This window comes from Synchiropus splendidus, chromosome 1, assembly GCF_027744825.2.
Source record: "Synchiropus splendidus isolate RoL2022-P1 chromosome 1, RoL_Sspl_1.0, whole genome shotgun sequence".
In the NCBI taxonomy this organism is placed as follows: domain Eukaryota; kingdom Metazoa; phylum Chordata; class Actinopteri; order Syngnathiformes; family Callionymidae; genus Synchiropus; species Synchiropus splendidus.
The window spans coordinates 50,794,406-50,815,513 of NC_071334.1; the positions used below are offsets into that span (position 1 = coordinate 50,794,406).

General features: G+C 41.4%; 1 protein-coding gene across 2 annotated transcripts in view; it reads right to left on the reverse strand.

Moving 5' to 3' along the window:
* nbeal1 (neurobeachin-like 1) overlaps positions 1-21,059 on the reverse strand; it is a 34,111-nt gene extending 13,052 nt beyond the window's left edge. The window contains exons 1-24 of one of the 2 annotated variants that reach the window (XM_053854762.1): positions 20,698-21,059; positions 20,341-20,548; positions 13,864-13,955; positions 12,864-13,025; positions 12,704-12,785; positions 12,354-12,481; positions 12,127-12,209; positions 10,802-10,887; positions 9,480-9,849; positions 8,857-8,963; positions 7,564-7,650; positions 5,998-6,081; positions 5,737-5,835; positions 4,274-4,845; positions 3,999-4,131; positions 3,655-3,774; positions 3,236-3,545; positions 2,947-3,032; positions 2,766-2,855; positions 2,490-2,667; positions 2,079-2,212; positions 1,249-1,408; positions 428-530; positions 179-338 (exon numbers count right to left, since the gene is read on the reverse strand). In XM_053854762.1, the coding sequence (XP_053710737.1) occupies positions 179-338; positions 428-530; positions 1,249-1,408; positions 2,079-2,212; positions 2,490-2,667; positions 2,766-2,855; positions 2,947-3,032; positions 3,236-3,545; positions 3,655-3,774; positions 3,999-4,131; positions 4,274-4,845; positions 5,737-5,835; positions 5,998-6,081; positions 7,564-7,650; positions 8,857-8,963; positions 9,480-9,849; positions 10,802-10,887; positions 12,127-12,209; positions 12,354-12,481; positions 12,704-12,785; positions 12,864-13,025; positions 13,864-13,955; positions 20,341-20,391 (3,477 nt within the window). In that variant the 5' untranslated portion in view covers positions 20,392-20,548; positions 20,698-21,059. The remainder of the gene's footprint in view (positions 1-178; positions 339-427; positions 531-1,248; positions 1,409-2,078; positions 2,213-2,489; positions 2,668-2,765; positions 2,856-2,946; positions 3,033-3,235; positions 3,546-3,654; positions 3,775-3,998; positions 4,132-4,273; positions 4,846-5,736; positions 5,836-5,997; positions 6,082-7,563; positions 7,651-8,856; positions 8,964-9,479; positions 9,850-10,801; positions 10,888-12,126; positions 12,210-12,353; positions 12,482-12,703; positions 12,786-12,863; positions 13,026-13,863; positions 13,956-20,340; positions 20,549-20,697) is intronic. The other variant, XM_053854763.1, reaches the window with a different exon arrangement.
* Positions 21,060-21,108: the final 49 nt, after the last annotated feature.

The window sequence follows — 21,108 nt, forward strand, 5'->3', positions numbered from 1 at the left end:
CCTGGTGTGTTCCACCTCCACTTTAAGGGGTTTATTTATCGAGGTCAATCCATCAGCTAATTACTCCTGCCTTGTGATAAGGGTTCGGCAGCAAGACAAGAAGGAGAAAACACATTCCATTAATCCTGTGTATGATGCCGTTGCAACACAATAACACAAGTGTGTTAGGCCTCCCCACCTGATCCTCATCTGCGATGGCAGCCATGTATCCCAGAATGCTGTGCATCTCTTCTTGCGACATGCCCTTGCTGATATAGTACTTGACGAGGCCGCACAGAGATGCCCGGATAGTGCGGATGTCATCATCACTCAGATCACAATCTCTGCTGCTGTTTTTGCTAACACATGGGTAAGAGTGTGAAGAGTGTCAGCAGAAACATTTCACACAACACATAAAAAAGGGGGATGTGCTGGAATGAAAACGTACCCATAGTAAAGTCGTACAGTGTCCAGGAGGAACTGGACACCGTATTTTTTCCGAAACTGTTTCCTGTTGTCTTTGATCACAGTGGACATGTACTGGATATGACCTTCAGAGGGAATGAACAGACACAGTGCTCTCTGCATCACAACAGCATATCATCCTGGAAGTGCTTATGCAATATGAAAACAGAGTTACTGCCATAATTTCTGGACTATAAGGCGCAACTTTTTTCTTGTGGTCTGAACCATATGGCTAATTCAACAATGTATGGATTTTGTCAGGCTAAAGAGTGTCATGCTGCCAAAAATATTGAGTTTCATCGCAACAAACTGATGAAATAAGCACTCGAAATGCACTGCTTTCGCCCACGTGTCCACAGCTCTGCCAACAGAGCCGATCCCCTGGCCCGGAGACGAGAAGCAGTAGCTGAGACCGGCGGTGGTGTCGGAACATCCGACACTTAGGCGAAAACAGCAAATTATTAGCACTTTAATATAAATGTTATAAAGAAAAAAAAAAAAAAACTCATAAAAAAAATAAAAAAATTGGCATTGATTCATTCATTCATCATTCATGGTTTGTTTCATGAGTCAGTCTCCTACGTGGAACCCGTTTTCAAAACCAGTTTAGAAATGATCCTCATGCATTTTTATCCCGGGTGCACCACTGACCTTTCTACAGCGCAGACAGCACCAATGCACCAACGGCTTATAGACCACTGCGGCCAAGACAAGATCTATTTCTAATTTAGTGAGTGTAGCTGATACTGTATTTCAGTGCACCATATAGTCTGGAATTTACGGTAATAAAAATATCGATTTTACCTATCCTTAAAGGGAAGTCTCCTTTGTTCCAAATGTTGAAATTGAACAGCAAATGTGAGTGAAGCTGCTGGAGCAGAGCCTGATTCTTCTCATGAGTCACCTGCTCAATCAAAAGCTGCACAGCGATGAGCACGTTGACATCTACATGACCAGCAGGGAGCTAAAGGAGAGAAGAAACCGTGATGAGTTTCACAAATACTGTATAAGATACACTGAATAAAGTGACAGGATTAAGAAGTACACCATAAAGCCACCATATCAGATAAGAAAGAAGCCAGACTGGGGGAAAAAACACATAATTGTTTGCAGGGTGCGGCTTCATGCCTGAAGCAACCATTACCGCAGCATTTAAGACATGTTGTTTAATCAGGATCTCTCAGGAGACTTTTGCTTTCATACGCTGATTGAAAGATAATCCACCACACTAACATTTGACAGACATGAACATAAACAAGTCCAGGCAAATGACAAAAAAAATGCCAGACAGTGTGAGTGGATAAAGAAACAATTGAAATGGCCTAAATGCTTCCTTTATTTTGCAACGGAATTGTCCTGTGCTTGTTTTGCAACAAAACATCTCAAATTCTTGTGCTTTGAAACTTAATCTAATCCAGTCTCAACAGTACTTTGCACATAGCTCTGTTACTGTGTTTCGCAGAGACCTTTTGTTATAAACAAGGCTTTGTGATGCAATGCTTTTCATTTGCTGCCTCAGCAACATGTCCATGCCGAGGCCTTGTGAACAGACTGATTATGACTCATCTAATAATCTTTTTTAATATGTTTGATGTGTGTATAAACAGATGCTTCGTCTTTACATTGGAACAGACCTTTTGCAGCAGTGCCCCCAAAGTGCCGACCCCATGTGTATGGAGCAGATTCTCCTGGTTAATCGGATGTCTCTGCAGAAAATGCTTCAGCACCAGTAAGAATGTTGCCACCAGGTTCTTCTCCAAACGAGCCTCTGTAGAAAACAAACATCTTCTTTATTCCTGGCTTCTAAAATACTTTCATTCACAACTGAAAAGCAAAATACATTTCTCATAATGGTGAAACACATTGTAACTAACTTGACAAATAACACATCCTTCTCTTCACAAGATTCAACCCTGAAACTTATCTCTGATGTCATCTCTACATTATTTACTATAAATACTGTACAACAATTTCACCAAGAACTGTTGAGCGCAAGAACACAAAACAATACAATACATTTCACAAGTGCTGCCCGTAAACCGCACCTGAAGACTTGTTGGAAGGAAGAATCACCCAGTCCCCATCAGCTGGTGTTGTAACCTCAGGAGTGACGAAATCAGACCCAGTTACAGAATCACTGCTTTGCGGGTCAGGGGCTACTAGAACTAACTGCTCAAGTATTGGGAAGAGGACGGGCAGGCCGCCCACACAGTTGATCATGTCCTGAAAAAAACAAAAGGGGAGGCACCTCTGAGATAAGAACTATATTACAGAAGCATACAATCAGGTTATAAAGCAGTGAGAATGATCATGTGACCCACCTTGATATCCCAGTTAACAACTTTATTGCCGGTCAGACGACCATGCAGAGTGTTGGGAGACAGATCCAGACAGATGGGGTTTCTACAGGCCTGTTGGGAAAAAAACAACAATCTCAAGTGAGTTGCTCCAGTTACAATACAAATGGAATTTTGGAAATGAAAAATATAAAATAATTATAACCTTGGGTGAGTAGTATAAGAGCAGTTTGGATGGAAGGTCACTAAGTTCGGCTTCTTGGGTTCTAAATGGACAAATGCAGTTTGGACCTGGAAAAGAAACATATACATCTCATATAAATATGATGAGACAAACTGAAATTCTAGGTTGAGAGGTGACACTACCCTTAATCCTTACACTGTTTTCTAATACAAAATAAAAGAATTACAAAATAAATAGAAACAAAAAAGGATCTGTTGATGATAAATAATGCAATAAATTCTTTTTTTGACAGGAAAGCGGTGTTGCTCACCAGCACTACAGATGACCTTTATGTGGTTGGGCTGCAAAGGTTCGTGGAAGACCATCACGGTCCCAAGTTGGCCCTGCAGGGAGGTGGGGCTGCCCCATTCACTGTCCTGGGTGCCAGCTGAAATGATCTTTGTCACTGACTCTGGTTTCCCACCAAGAAATCCACCCCAGGTTTGTGGTGACAGGATGCCACTAAGTGAGGAACGGGTGGTGGGTGTCGTAGCTGATGAAAATGGAGGGTCTGGAATCTGGGAAGGTGGAGGTGTGGTGGTCCGATGCCCTGCTGAACCAATGCAGCAGGAGGTAAATGCCTGTGGATGGAAAAGAAAAATGATTGGCAAATGTGTTCAGCACCAAACTAAATGTTAATGTTAAAAATATTGGCAAATGCATATATTTGAGCTTATTCCAGTACGTTACCTCGGTCATAGTGGGATACTTGAGGGGTGCAGACAGTTTCTGCTGTCCATCTACATAAATGTAGACCAGACTTTGTCCAAATGGCCTCTTTCCTGGGATATGCACCACACCGACGCTGTGCTGCAGAAGGTAATTAAGTTTTCCTTTTAATGTGTGTATAGCCTGGATGTATGACTCAGATTAAACAAAGGGATTTGCATTTTTAAATATTTGGACATGTTCACATATATTAAAATGGCAAAGGGGTTTATGTAAATGTGGTGGTCTTAGTACAAAACGGTTTTACGCTGATGGATATTAACTGATCTTGCATTAGGTGTAGTACCTACAGTTAGTCAACTCACCCACAGAGAGTCACAGAAGCAGTAGTCAGGCAGCATGACAGTGACGTATTCCTTCTTTGTGCATACAGCAACGACCAACACTCCCACTGAGCTGATAAAAGCTTCAAATCCCATTCCGCTTGAGGTAAAAAAGCTGCATCAGACATATGATAGAGAGAGACCTGAGTCTATTGTCTCAACAGGAGTGCTTTCTCATGAGATTTGACTACAGTTTTAGTGTTCAGCAGATCATGATTAAAGATTGCATACTTTTCTGTCAAAAAATCAAATCCCACCTGTAGAGCTGCTTTCTCTTGTCCTTGCTGGTTGGTCCCAGCTGGTCCTGGTCCAGGGAGAACCAGGCCAGGAAGCTGAATGCAGAACCTGGCCAACGCTGAATGGTTGGAACTGCAATGCCAGCCATGCTCGGTGACAAGTCAAAGTACTGCATGGCACTTTCCAAACCCTGTTTGCGCACCATCGCTAGTAGCGCCTTCAGAGCTGGAGCCACGTACGGATGGGCTTGGTTGGACTCCGGTGGCCTGAGGAGGCGTAAGAGCCTCAGAAGCTCCCGGGCACTCAAGGATTGAGAGCCGAGAGACCCCACCAATCCAAACAGACTCTCTGCACAGGCACGGTGGAGCTTCTGGTGGCAATCCAAGGCATCCAAGGCTCGCATGACCATGGCAGCATTAACACAGGTGGCCCGGGTCTGGCAATTCAGGCAGCTGAGACGACGGAGCCAGTCGGCAGTGAAAAGCTGTGACTCAGAAGAATCCAGCTCAGGAAGCCACTGGACCAGCAGCAGCAGGGGATCAACATTACTGATGCCAAGTAGACCCACCGAGGTGTGTTCACCCTCAACAGCCTGCACACACATACAAACACAAATCTATTATCAATGACTTGAGGGCTTGAGTTAAAAATACATCTGTACTGGAACATCTAGAACTTGACATGAATCTTGTCCTGATTTTTGGTAACACTTTAGAGTGAGGAACAAATTACCTATTAATAAGTGTTTTCATATGGTTCATACTTGGTAATTATGATGTTGTTTAGAGTGAACTTTCAGTGACTATTGCAGGGTAAAATCTCGTCAGTCTTAACAAGACACTAATCAATACTTAATATTGATCAATTACTGGCTAATATCCATCTAATACACGTATGAATACGTTGTTTATTTCAAGTAATAAATATTCCCTAATCTAAAGTGTGACACATGTATTTTCAGATATTTGATTACTAAACACATCAGTGTGTAATTTGAGTTAATGAAAGTGAAAAATACAAATTATCGGCTTGCATGCCAAACTTGGGAAGGGTTTACAGCAAGGCCAACAAAGCAAATGGTGGCTACATCCCTTGCTTCATTATTCCATACATCCTGCTTCATATAGCTTCAGCCTACAGTATCTATAATGTAGAAAGGAGTAAAACTAAGCTAAGAAAAAAAAAATGAATCAGAAGGTTGGTCCGAACTTTTGATAGTGTATATTTCTTCTGCAAACTGAAGTAAATAAATAAATAAAACAAGATGTGAAATTGTAATTTACTTGTCGGCTCTTCTCTTTTGAAACATTAACAAATGCTATGTATTTGTAATTGTAATTATGAAAATAATTATCAGCAGTAGCAACAACACCTATAATATTATTAATAATAATTGCCAATGAGAACATACTGATTTTAACTCCCGCCCCACCATGGAGACCAACAAAATATAAACCCCTCAGTTTGCAGGACAAGTTGTTACCATGTTCATTAGTTCCTTCAGAAGGTGACGGGACGGCTGGCCGAGAGAGATGAGCACCTCGTACAAGTGGTTGTAACCAATTCTCTCCTTGAACACTTCCTAGAATTGGTGAAAATGTGGACAATACCATTTTAATTAGGGCATGACATGGCAGTAACTTAAATATAAATGAAAACAATTGTGTATTTATAATGTATATCTTGTACAAGTGTTCAAATAAAAAAAATATTTAGACTGTGACACATTGTAGTTTTGTCTTGCCTTTGCAGCTGGTGATTTATGCATCACTGTTGTCAGGGCTTTAATAGTTGCCACAGCGAGGGAGTCAAGTCGCCCCTGAAAAACCTGAAAGAAATTTTTACGGTATGTTTCATCACTTTTCCATTCTTCTGGATGAACATAAAACACCTTTAAAATTGCCAATGAAAAAATAGGTAAACGTCTGAAAGCGCAAGACATGCAGACGTCTCAAAACATTAGGAACAGACGAGGGCCCATGAATCATTTTTCATATCCAATTGAGAATCAAACATCAAGACCATTTCAAGGCTATGATTTCATAATCAAAGTAACAAGTAACAATTAGCCTTTAATGTATCAAAATACAATAAATTAACTCTTGTCTGAACTAGTCGTAGATCTAACATTTTAGCAATTGTACATTGGATTTAGCTTGACCAATGACAGAGACCATTTGAAGAGTTACATTTTTCTTACATTTTTTGATGTTTGAAATTGAATATAAAAAACAAATAACACAGACCCAAAAAGGGATCGCAAAACCATCAAATCAACTCGAGTACAAAACAGCTCTCTCTTGAAGTTAACACAAGGTAGTCAGAATGTTTCATACTTGAGTTGAATACCGACTTTCGTTCCTGTAAAGGTTACAGTATAATTGCATAGTGTTTCCTTTCTGCTCCAGTGGTAAGATTCATCATCAGCACGGACATTTAGACTGGAGCAGGAAGACTCAAAACTGACAAAACCATCCACTTCCACACACAAACCCCCACAACAAGAGCCTTTTATTCTCAAGCAGGACACATGCAACCAATGCCAGCATCTTTAAATAAAAACATCTCCATCCTGCTCCGTCCCTCTCAAGCCCAACACTGATCATGTGACTCTAAATATTGTGGGAGAATCCAATGTGAATCAATGGCTCCTTTTTGAAATTGGACCAGCTGGAGAGGGACGGTGAAACATAATGAAACACTGAGACCAGCATCACTGAGACCAAATCACCTCAAGCCACAGAACTCTGAGTGAATGCGCAAGATGTTAATTAAACGTCCACTACACAACCCACTTTATGCCGAGAAGGACACGGAGGATGAAGGGAGTGGAAGGGAGTGAAGACGTTAGGAGAGCTCTGAGGACATTGAAAATTAAAGTTGGTGTCTGAGGGAGGAAAAAGGTCAATCCACAGCAGGACTAAGTTGCCAACATGCAGACTGTGGCATCTGCCACGGGATCGGGTTACAATGACTGTAATAACGTCTAACAATGTGCCTTTGTGTGAAGTGTGTGGTGCATGTGTGTTTATTTCAGGTCGATCCACCTGTTTTTATTCTTCAAGGAATGGATCATAACAAAGCCAAGACTAAAAGTTAGAATACCTGGAGGAGAGCTCATGCCCAGGTTTTTTTTGTTTGTTTGTTTGTTTTTTTTACTAAAATGAATAACGACTGTATGGGTCTTGCTGTGGAGTTGCTATGAGTCAACTGAGACTTGGTAAGGACTTGGCAACAGCAGGTCAGTGAAAGTGTCACAAAGATGGATGGCGAATGGTAGAGAGGTGAAATGGGCTTCTCTCGGCGGTACCTGAGTGTCCCTCTCTCTTGTCAGTAACCTGTTGTTGGTTATATCTTTCTGGTCCTTGTCTGCCGCCGTGCACCTAGCATTAACCAGCTGACACACACACACAGACAGACACAACAGGCATGTCAACATTGCATGTGCAGAAAAGGAAAGAGGGCGGTCATCGACAGGGTGGAGGGGGGAGAGGGATGTGTGCTTGATGCAGAGGAGTAAAGATATCATGACAAGGTTAACAGGTTAAAAGCCATGACCCTAAGCAGGGGCCAATCAGAGGATGGGGTTAGTGAAACAGCCTGGCAGAGGTGACATTAACATAAAAAGTGGCAAAATGCTTTGTCATCACTTCTTTGAAAGCAACATTTGACAGTCGTGGGTGGCGAGCATCCAGATAATTTAGTGGGCAGCAAGATGCTCCTGTTTGACAGCAGCTGTCAGCAGAGGCGGGCTGAAGGGTTCCTCCTGACCAATCATAGCAGCTGGGCTTGGCTGGGTGAACAAGAGTTCAGCTCCTGGGAGTAAGTCTGCGAATCCCAGGATGGTATGGGAAGACACCTCACTTCTGACTGGCTAGAATGCCTCTGCTCCCCTAACCAAAGCCAATTTCAAATTGCGTTATTTTGCCTCTGCTCAGCTACTTACCTCAATTGTTCAGTTCCAGGTGAGATGACGCCGCAGCTATTTACCTCAGAAGTTTAGCCTGCTCTGAATGTGAGATGGCGTTTTGGTGGACAAATGAAATGGCCAGTCAGAGGGCAAGAAAGGCACAACCTTCAGCGACCATCCAGGATTCCCGCATAAAGAAGCATTTTCGATGGGCGGGGCGTATGCACATTTCCAATATAAATATTTCAAATCATAGCGAGTTTTGTGCAAATAGACACACACAGGGAACCAATATCTTTTTAAAGGACACCCAAACTCTAAGTCATTGCTGTTTTAATTATTACTCCCCTTTGAAATCTCATGAACACGATGCAGGGTGTGACAGCACTGAAAATGGCCACTTCACAAGACTTCCATTAGACTTCCAGTCTGATGTCAGAATCCATGTATCACAGCTGACCACAGAGGGAAGCAATAACGCCACGACAGCCCCACCTACCCAGGATCCAGAACCATTAAACCATCATGAATCAAAACTTTTGCATGTCCATTCCACTTCATGCATCATTGAAACTGGACCTGTGTCTGCACAGTATACAGGTCTTCAGTGAGCATATAGCACATTTCCCCAAGAATATTCTTGCAATTCTCGCAAATGGAAACAAAACTTTTTTAGCACGGGAGAGTTGTTACCTTGCTATTCTGCAGCAGACGGGTGAGATGTTCAAAACAGTTGCTGTTGAGGAAGATTGCTTGTAGAACAGGTCTGTCTGAACACAGGAACATGTCCCTGATAGTGTCTGTTGCGCAGAAACAAAAATTCAATGAGATACCCGATGGAAAAACTTGTTAACATGAATGACATCATTCCTTGCAATAAAGCTGCAATGATATAGCCAACTGAGTTTAGAGCAAGGAATGTTTCTAGGACAGTAAATGTTGTTTAAAGCGGTCTTACATCGACTGGACATCGACTGCAGAATTGCTAGTTTGTCAACACTGAAGCATTGGCAGTTGGAAGAGTGAAGATGAATCAGCACTCAGTGGCAGCACATCGCAGTATTTAAAAAAGCCACACTGCTAAAGCTTGATTCTCACCAGTGCATCATGACATGGCTATTACTTTAATGTTGGGTTATACATCCCTGACGTAAAATATGTACGAAATAATGTTATTGCTGTTCTCTAAAGCAAAAACTAATTAATAAGCAAAATAAATATCATCCACATTTTCAATGCCGACATTAAATGACTCAAAAATAATGAAACCATGATGTATAGATTTAGACTTGGCTATCGAAATGAGCTTCACTTACCGAGCATTTGTACTTGTAGAGCAACAAATCGGCTTTCCCAGTGTCGACCCAATGTTGGAACTCGCCCCTTTGCTTGCTGCTGATGTTGCTGCTGTCGAGCAGCAACAACAGCAGCGGGGTCTGAGTTGAGCAGCTTGAAGTAATTCTCCAGCACAGAAGCAATTTCCACTTGCCGCTGGTCAGAGCTGGAGGCAAGTAGACGTTGCACGACCTCCCTTAGGCAGCCCAAAGTCAGTAGTGCCTTCCGGTCAGGGGCCTCGCTGTCCCAGTCCTCACCCTCATCTGTAGAGGAGCTACCCATGGAGCAATCAACAAGCACCCGCATCAACACTTCCATGGTGGCAGGAGAGATGGCGAGCACTGCATTCCTCTGTTGGAGAAGAGGGGACAAAGGGAAGGAATCTAAGTTGGATCTTGGAGATAAAGTGAAAGGTATGTAGGTACTCAAAGGAGAGGGATTAATATACAAGTACAGGCAGCACATTGTCTTCCGGTAGAGGGAACTGAAGACTATACACAGTTGTAAATATCAATAGACATGGACACAACACTGGTAGATGCCCATCTTTATACAAAGATATATTAAAATAGATTGATTTTATTTTATTTTTTCCCCATCCAGAGACAACATGTGTAGAAGAAAATGCTGATGAATGAATTCAGCGTTTGCTTTAATCCATAGGATGTAATTTGAGCTTGAACAGAGATGTCAAACAATGAACCGTGCAGGTTCATTTTTGATCATACCATCCAAAGGTACACAAGTATATAAAGCAATTGAAATTGAAGCAATTGAAAAGTATCATCAAGTACACAAACAGGCGTACAGGGTGACTAGTGAAGTACAAAGGTAATCCCTAATTCTTTTCAGGTCATATCAATGCATTTTTTAAAATTATACTTTATTGTACATTGTAATTGCAATTGTAACATCTCCTAATAAAAAATAAATAAAAGTGATAATAAATTAAATAATTGCATTTTATGGGTGTACTTCTGTTACTATAGATATGTTATTAAATTAGTGGTCGTTTTAGTCTGAAAATATTTTTGACAATATCATTTATCTGCAATAATTTGGGGAACAATTCATCAACCAGCAAAATTTGCGAAAGGCCTATATCACGCTTATTATTTTGATGGTTGGAAAAATAATACACCACATAGGTCCGTAGTCTAATAAGTGTAATGAAGAGCAGATTAAAGGGTACCTTATACAAGGAATTTTTTTTGATGCAAATCAACATGCAACCAATAGCCAAGTACACACCATGAAAGGAAGAAGAACCAGGGCTCTTAAACACTATTAAACATCGCTCTACCTGATCACCAGCAATGATGGCCCCAAACAGGTGCAGCAGGCAGCATTTGAGACTTTCCTTCAGGTGCTCGCTTTCTTGAAAGCATTCTGGATGAATCGAACACAGGAAGATGACACAACTGTGGATGTTCATTTCACCCTTAAAATACTGTTAACATATGACACAATGTAATAAACACATGGAAATGACTGAATATGAACAGAGGTTCATGTGAAAGCAGACAACGGGAGCGTGTCGCTCATGTCAGCGTCACACCAGCAGGAATCTGGAATTCAATGGATGAGACTCATACTTTCACTTTAAGAGCAGCGTGAGTTTCTCTGTGAACATTTGTGTCCCATTTAACTGAATGTACCATTATATTGAACATAATTTAGTGTTAATATGTTAACGTTTCATCACCACAAGACACAACACTGTACCCACATGTACCCAACACAGTACATACAGTACAGTATATGGAAAATATACATTCTTCGTAATTCCTATTATGTTTGCTTTGTTCATCAAGGCCAATAAAGGTTCATTAATTTTTTTTGCAAATTCTTTGATGATGCAGTTGGAAGTCAAATAGCCAACAATCACAATCAATCCCATCATGTCAATTACGATTTCGCACACAGACATTGGATTTCTTGTCTGCCGCTGTCAAGCTCACGTGCACAGAGCTTCACAGAAATCTGCAAACCAGATAAGATTAATGCCAACAGAGCACACAATGTGCACAAACAAGACAGGTGATTGTCCTGCCATTGACCTCTGGGTCATTTTGGATGCAGTCATCGATTAACTTATCGGTCAACACATCTGATTTGCCAGAAGGCTGGTGCTGTCTTGGCTCCATGCTGTCTGCTTTGTTCAGATCACTCATTAAGAAATCATTTACACTAATAAGGAGGCAATATCTAATTACTATAGATTAAAATACAGTTAATCTATTTTGTTTATCCTTAGATTCAATTAAATACAGGAGGAAATTGGTTGATTTAATGAAAAATGAAGAGAAAGCTGGAAACTGTAACAGTAAAATGTATTCCGAGGTTATTTACTGTGTTGCATTTGACCTTCAAAATGCTGGCTTTTAACTTCACAAATGGAATAGTAAAATAAAAGTGGAAGTGAAATCGAGTCAAGAAAAACCACATCCGCCACACGAGACGGGGTGTTCTGATTACTATCAGCTTACTGGGACGCAGAACTAACAGAAGACTTAGCAGTAGTGATGACTAACATAAGATGAAGTGAGATGAAGCCTTGTCACATAATCAGTTGATTTAATGGAGCAAAGATTTAAACACAAGTAACGAAAAAAAAAAAAAACCTACGGTAGAAGAAGGGAACAAACTCGACAGTGAGAGGAGCTGCCTTGTACTTCTGTCTGCTTCTTTCCACTGTGCCCAGCTGCTCTCTGGAAAGTTAAACAGATTTGTATCCAAAACATGAAGATGACAAGATTCATCATGGACTCTACTGGTTTATCTTGTGTTTTCCCATTGAATTCAAAGAACACAAATATAAAATTACTGATTAATATAGGGAGTTTTGAGGTTACCCCAAGTTACGAAGCCTCCAGTTGCGATATGGGTCATAGAGGCTTTCACAAAATGCAAGAGCATGGCGGACAAACTCTTCAGCCTGGCTTTGATCGATCATCTCCTTCTCTTTGGTCTTGCTCTTCAGCTAAAAAGGACAAAGCACAAATGCAATAATAGTTGCATTAAATATACAACAAGAACGGAACTGGTATTGCGTTCCAGGTGACCTCAGTTGCAGTTATCATTTAACATCAGCTTTTTCCTTCACATATTCCTTCACAGGTATATTTCATCACAGTTTTTTGAAGCACCAGTGGAAAGTATAAATAAGTATTAATATATAGTGGAAAATAAGAGAAAAGTAGACCTGCTGGACGTAGAGTGTCGTCATGGTGATGATGTGATTAATATAAGAGCAAGTGCCAATTTCCTCCACATTAGAGAGATTCCTTAAAGAACAAGAGTTAATTTAGTTCACAGCAATTTTGCTTGGGGAAAATTGTGTTGTGTTGTGTTGCTGTTTAGACCTGCAGATGATGATGAGGAATTTGAGGAGCAGTAGTGCCAGGTTCTGCTGCTCAGGCTCCAAGCCATCAGAGGCTTTTTGGACACATTGTAGCAGCTGGTGGCGCAAGACCTGCAGGATGTTGTCAGGAAGGAGGGTCAACACTGGGGGGACCTCTTCTGGCCTGTGGACACAAAGGGATATGAACCTGACAGTACAGCATCAATGTTTATTGTGAAGATTCTCTGCATCTCTCCTATCAAACAGAACAAGAAAAACAACATCTGTGCTACACTGCACAAGAGGAACAGAGAAGCCACGAGTTGGATGTGAAAACAGGACAGATGTGGCAGCCACAGTGGGAGGAGGGGAAGAGACTGCAGCAGCAGGAGGATCCAGGAAGGGTTTAAAGAGAAAGTGAGAGCGAGCTAAAAAGGGAAATGACTGACATCAAACACAGAGCTCAAACAGCAATTTTACTTCGTCACAAGGCTTGTGTGTTTTGGATTGTGGTAGTTACCTGGGGATTGTTTGAATGTCTTTGCACACAATCTAACTTCTAGATACAGTACAGCCCTTGTAGATATGTACTTAAGGGTGGATTATCATATGTCCACATGCTGTTATGACTGAAGAGAAAAGGACAAGCAGCGTTGCTTTTGTTGGTTTGTTTTGAATTAATTTGAAAAAAAAAAAAATCACCTGAGGTCTGTATCAAAACCTGATTATAGGTTTAATATCCTTAACCATCAAATTACATAAACAAGATCACTAAACCGACATGTAATTACAGATATATAACGATCAAATGGTTTAAATATAACAAACTCTGGCTTAATATCTTACATGTAGACCACAGTATATCTGTGGGGAGGAAAAAAAAAACACACCAAGCTGATTCCCATGGAAGCTACCGGTAGTAGCACATCTCACATCATAACCTCAGACAAGAGTCAATCAGCCTATTTTAATATGCAGTAGTACATTTCATTTGCAGTCACACTTGGCAGGCAACACGTTACCTTGAAGGCTGCTTTTCAAAGTCAACATCCAGGCACCTCTCGTAGGAGCTGATGAAAATCTCCAGCCAGAGCTTGAAATAGTCTGGATCTCTCTAAGAGAAGACAAGGAAGAGATTGGCAAAACACAGGAGTTGAGATAACAGTTGCTATCTTTACTAGTCCGTTAGCAAATTGTGTAAGCTCATACATTACAAGAGGCAAATTCAAAACCTATTTTTATTTCCAAAACTTGTGGAACCTAAACGATTATGCTGCATAGCTCTGTTTCTGCAGCGATTTCTGTCTCTTCAAGATCTGTTAGATGTCACGCACACAACAGCAGGAATGTGTCAGATGGGTGTGGGGGTATTCCTTATCTTTTTAAGCACCTGAAGCTAAAACAGGCACCTGTTAGACTAGAAAACTAGTCATGCTGCATACTGCTGAAAGGGAGGGGGGGACTTGCAAGCAGTCAGTTGAGCGACATTTCTTAAATTCCTGGAACAGTGCCCAGTGAAAAAAAATGGGATTGCAATGCTATTCTCTGAGGATGGCCACATAAGAAAAGGTCACAACAAAAGAAAAACACCACGGCATGCACATATAACGGTTTTGGATCTTAGATGTGAGATTATTTTCCATAATGTCAGAGTGACAGTGGATTGGTTACACTTCCCAGTCTTTGTTCTCAGCTTTAAATGGTGCTTGTTAAATGGTTGGATAGTTGATTAATGTTATCTGATTTCACCCTCTTAATATCTAGTCAGTTCTAGACATGAGCGTGCAAATACAAACAGCAACTTGTTGATGTGTCACACATACACTTGTAAGAACCTGAGTACTTGTCGACTTCCTTGTGACTTAGAAACTGGATTTTTTTGTGTATGAAGGCTCCCCACTCCTCAGGAGGGGGGCACAAACAATCTAGGTCAAGGAAGGCTGAGGAGGTGAGCTGAGAGGATTAACAGGAGACTGACATATTGTGCTTAAAGTGTGTTATAGTTCCAACAGTAAAGAAGCAGTGGATCTGGGCAGTTTAAATGCAAATGCAAAAAGACGTCAAATTATTTCCCTGTTGATGAAACTTGGATTATGCATGATGTAACGCAGAGCACAATAGCCAGGAGGACAATCATACAAAGTGCAAAAATTAAATGATCAAAGTATGATATACGAGAAATGTGCAAATAAACACTCACAACATTGCAAGGTAGCAGCAAGCCATTTTGAATGTGAATTTGATTATCCGGTGGTTGCTAAGAAAACTAGAAGTTGAGGAAAAAGAGAAGATCTGGGGAATTATTCAAAGATGTTACAGAAAATAAAGCAATTTCGTTTGGGGATGATTTCAGCACGAGATATGTGGCAGTGACTGCGCTACAAGTTTACCACAGTAACTGTAGTTCTGACGGTCTGCAATGAGGGGATAAAAAGGTTGAGGACTGCAAAAAAAGTTTGGCCTCGGGGGGAGGGGTTGGGGGGCTGTGGACTGCTTCTGTCTGCGTGTCAGAGTGGGAATCGTCCAAAACAAAGCGGGAAGCCAACCAAGTGCTGTTCCTATGATGTCATTAGACCGATCCTGTGACACTAGACACTGTGAGAGGGAGAGGAGGAAAAACTGAAAGAGGAAAGTACAGGAATGAAGTCAGCAGCAGCCACGTGTGAATATTTTGTTCAGCTGGGAGTTCAATGTCTTTTTTCCAGATTGATCTTCATTGTCTCTTCATTGATTATGTATTACAGGTGGACAGATGTACAAACAAAATGATGATTGGAGCAAAAGCATATGTCGTCTGCAGTTTCTCTGAGAGGAAAAGAATGCCCTCGTGTAAGCAGCGGGTTTGGAGCACAGATGCCCATTGAGGATTGGACTGTGGCAGTTCTGGACACACCCTGCTCAACATTTCTGTTTATTTTTCACCTCTCGCCCTGACAAACACACACACACACTTCAACACAGCAGTTGTTGTACTTAGTCGGAATACAATGCTCAACCTTTTTCCTCTTATGACAATCATCTTGTGTCTCAGCCGGTCCAAAATAATTCCCACTGGAGGATCACATGCAAATCCATAATCTTATTATCTTCCTTCTCCAGCATGTCCATCGAAATCGTACAAGTGAATTAAACAGACCTCAGCGCAGTGATAAACGTTGCCCACCAGAAGAGTCAAGCTATTAATTGAATGAGATCCTTATAAGTCTAAAAAGAGAACCAGTCTCTTGGGTAAAGTGGCTTATCAATAATTGATGTTAAGATACTTGACTTTCTCTCTGATTAATTTATGCTCCACCAGGTATTCATTTTATATGTTGTAGTTCTAGATTCAGATTCATGAAATTCCTTTAAGCCACCAGTCGGGTATGTTTACAAGGTAAAACAGAGATAAAGAATAGGGCTAAACTTAGTAAGGTCTCGCAATGTGACTCAATATCTTATTAGTTTTCCTCTTATGTCATCATGAGCGCCTTGAAAAGGAACTAATGGAACAAGGACAATGAAACCAAACTATGACCCCAGCTGACAGCGTTGAGCCATTGTGCTTTGTTCAGAAGCACTAGTAAATTCAATTTAAACCATGACCATCATGACGCTCTTTAAAGTCATTACTGACTCAATTGAACTATGCCAGTGCAGTTTCTAACTCGCCAGACAGGCGTGGTCGGCTCACTGGTCGGGTGGCAGCAGATGACCTGTCATTGAGGAAGGGCCACAGAGGCTGCCAAGGAAACCCACAACGTTTTAAAGGTTTCCTCCCAGTAGGTTTTTAAAAGATCCCTATGGTTATTCAGTTTCTGCTCCATCATAGTCCTTTCTACTCCAGTGATATCATCATTCAGGGACTATTTATAGAGGCAGATGGGGGGGGGGTGAAACCACACAAGGCAGGTCTGTTATACGATGGCAGTGACATCAGTGTTATTGCTAAGAAAATAGTAACACAACGCAAAAGCAATGAGGATGAAAAGCAAGGGATTTTACACAGAAAGAAGCAATAACAAGGAGACAGTGGTTTGGATCTCCTTGATGTAAACATTACATGCTGTGTAGAATTGGGTTGACAAAGAAGAAATAATGCAGTGGCCCGTATAACAAAAACTGAAGAGTACAGCAACTGGACTGGGTAATATTCCTGCTCCTGGGATTTGCACCCCGTATTTATAAAGCAAGAGGGCTTCCTGGCACCAGCAAGACTTCATTACTGGCCTGAGGCCTGCACAGGCCTTCCTTTTTGACAAACTCATCTGAATATAGCTGGGGAAAGAGAGAGGCATAGCCTTCTGTTGTTGCTACCAGCAGACGCAGCAGCAGCACGCAGCCGCTGCGTCTGCTGGATGGACAACAACAACACACAGGCACGAACCAGTGACAGCAGCTAAGAGGATCGCTGCTTACATAACACTCTTTAGCTTTCGTATGCAACCTCTCAGCTCTTCACAACTCTAGAAGCAAGCTGAAGCCTAGTTCTCGCTAATTCTACTGGGTTGAAACAGATGATATATTAGAATCCTAAAAAATACTGATACACTCAATATAGCACCATATTGTATTGGTATTTTCAGTCCATAATATTGAAATTTAGTAAATAAATATTGTATATGCTGACGTGTTTTTGATGCAACACACATTATTGTTTAAGGTATCAAATGTTGTCCATCTGTGCGCTTGAGTTATTTGTAGACCAAAGCCGCTGTTGATCCCTGTTGGACTGAAGTCATTTGTAGCAAAAGATTTGTTTTATTCACATAATGTTGTTTTATTGTAATTGATTTCCATGTATCGCAATATATTGTAACGCCACACCTGTATCGGGATACGTATCATATCACCAGATTATGCAGACCCGACTGTCACTGGCCACTTACACATCTAAACTGTATACCGAATCCATTTACAAACTCAACACTACATTAATCTGCTTGCTGGTTTCTCAAAACTCTAAAATGAAGTGATTAATCTAATACTTTGAAGAGTATTTAAATCATTCCATTTCATATTTTGAGTAATGATATACTTTAGAGCACGTGTTTACAAGCCTGCCTGCTTGACAGTGTGAAATGAATAAACATTCTGAGACCATGGTTGAAAGCTCCATGTCAATGTCCACAGTCATATTCAGCTGCCTGAATATGATACCATTTAGCCATCTCAAACTAATATCCTCTGGCTTGTTCTTTTGTTTAATTCTACAATTCAGCTGTTGAATTTTCCAACTCAATCAACTCACACCAAACTCAGCTCGCCACAGCTGGAAATGTCTGACCTCATCACCAAGACAGCTGTCGTGAAAGTCCAGAAAAGTCGGACCATGTTATTTCTGACCTGGTTTTGAATTCTAGAAGAGTAATTTAATAGCCCTGCAACAGGAAGTGGGCGAGCACCGCGATCCTGACACAGACTGATAAGAAATCGGTGGCTGATGTCAAAAGGGACGAGTCGGGCAGCCTCTTCTCTCATTTAACTCGTCATCTCGCAGAGTGCTGAACTCTGGCCTTTATTATATCAATCGTGCTCTTGCTAATCATTAAACAGATAAAAATGAGGAAGAAGGTCAAGAACATTGTCACAGAGGATGTGCCTACAGCACCAGAGCAACTGTGAATTCCATGAGTGCTTGTTCAAGATGAACAACAAACATGTGACACTTTGTTTTGTTTTTTTTGTTTGTTTTTTACTCACTACTATTGAACTTTACATTGACATGCAACAACCAGAAAATGAAAATTATTTCATACTTTCATTCCAACAGCGCAACAAAGGCACATTATATGCATCTGGCACGAGAAAACAAATGATAGTACTGGGTTTCCATGTTGAATTATTAACCCTTCAGTGAGAAACAAAGGGGGGTGTCATTGACCAGGGTTGCACATTGACATTCCTCATCTTATTAAGGGCACATGACTGGAAATCCTCAATGACGGCTAACATCCAGGGAGCCTTCTTTTTTTATAAACTGAGCCATACCTGACATTTCAGTTCCTCTGGGCAAGAAACAGGCTGTTACACATGCTTACATTTTAATGCTGCTTCCCTGACATCTCCACAGCTTCACACTGAAAGACTTATCAGCCTGGTAGGCTCTTGGCTTTAATCCAGGCTGAAATGAAATGAGCCTTCCTCACAGACTGAAGCTCTGTCAATGCAAATACACTCTCCTGCTAGAACAAATCCAATGTGTATGCTTGCAGCAAATGATGCCATTTTCACAAGTGACTGAGACATGGAAAGCAAAGCCCTCGCAACCACCAAACTTCTCCCTGGCACATCTTTCAAGCTAGCAAGCTTTATTTATCCACGATTGCCCATGTCACACACAGCTTCATTTTTCGAGCTAACCAATAGATCTGCAAACTGTGTTAGTCAGCGTAAAGAGGGGAGGGATTGCAGTTGGAGTGTGAGTCCGCAGTCACATGAAGCTCAGCTCAGACGGCCCCTTTTGATTGGACGTCAGCATGTGCTCGTGCTTTATCGCCAACCGAATTAAATCTAGCCAACAGCTGACTCAAAGTTGCTCCACCGGTGGGCATTTCATTCATGGACCATAGATGTAGCACACTGCAGCCTTATTACATAATCTTCATGCATTTGACTGGAGCCTCATGCTTGTGATCAATAACCTGAAGAGGTCAAGACTCGACACACTCGATGTTTAAATAAATTCAATTTGAAATCAATCTTTCATATGGAAATTTCTACTTCGTCAAACCACATAGAGAATAATCATATGACATAACAACAAATTGACAACATCCACTTCTCCTAGACTTATTATTTTGATTTAGAAACACCAAACTATAGTATTGAATTGTAGCAATTCTAATGTATAAATCTCATTAGTAGAAGTAGTGAGGCTTTGTCTTTGTTCTACTCTGAATCTCAATTACAGCCGGAATTCTTTTAGCTGACACATGACACAATGCATTTTTTTTGCGATAACCAATGCTTCAGATTGCCTTTGTGGTATTAGATAGCTTTGTAGTAAAACTGTTGGTCTCTATTATTGATTCTCCATATTAAAGAATTACCTGTTATCAGTGACTGAAGCATCTATCTCTAAGGCCATCAAAATGTGCAAATAATCTACTTCACTTGGAACTATTTGGACCAAAAACAACACAACCAACAGAACCATTAGCATACTGACTCCGAATTAGAACACTGCTGACCAATACTACGCTATCATTTTCTGAAACTAGGATGCATGTTGTACATGGATTTTGCGACCAAAATTAAACTGTGCTGAGAATGTGCAATCTCAGCATCCTGGGTCGGTTCAGCATGTATACAAATGTGTGCACCAGAATATTCTTCGTACAGTCACAGTAATCCACTCGTTTATATGTATAGATAAGACAAGGGTCTCCAAGGAAGTCGATCCCGTGATGATAACTCAGCACTAAACCCAATTCAAGCAACTAGTGACAAGTTGTTTAGCCAGTCCATTAAAATACAATGCATGTGCGATGAAAGGACCGGGGAAGAACGCACCCTACCTTGTTGCAGTAGAGCATCCAGACTTCATAGAGCCTCTCCTTGGACGCCATGGTGCTGGTGTCCAGCACAGTCGGGCTGTTCTGTCCGCCGAGGTCACTTATCAGGCTGCTGCTGCTCCATGTTACTCATGACGTGAACCTCTCCCGATGGACGTGGTCGGTGCTCAACATCGCCACATGTATTATCCCTCTCCCCCGGGCCCGAGTACTGGATGGAAAATATCAGGCCAAAGAGGTTGTCAAGTACAACATTACTGACTATTATACGTTCGCGACAGTGCTGAGCAAATGTTAGACATATTCACTCGCGCTGCGGCCACCTTCTGGCTCCGAGCAATACGAGAGGAAAATACGAACCTCTGGTGCGGACCTCAGACGTCTCCGGCCAAAGAACAGACTTCCATTAGATCCGTGCCTCTTGGCGTTACACTTTCGGTTGCTCTCCCAGTCGACCCTACCTGACCAGGCTAACGTTAGCAGATAGCTAGCTGTCAAAAACGGCTATTTCTATATTATGAGGCTGTGTTTCTCCTCCTGCCCCCGCTCATGTGACATAACCGCGGCGTCCTTCACAGCTCCCCTTTGGATTCCTGCCCGGAATGACTTTATTAACGAGTAACTACCTGGTTATTGCTGTCGCGGCTGGACCATCCACCTGAGCATCGAGGAGCCCTACCACTGACAACTGACGCCTTTTCAGAGTTGTTGTCAATACGTCAAGTTGGCAAACTCGTCAAGAAAAAAATAGTCTTCCGGTTAAACGACGTG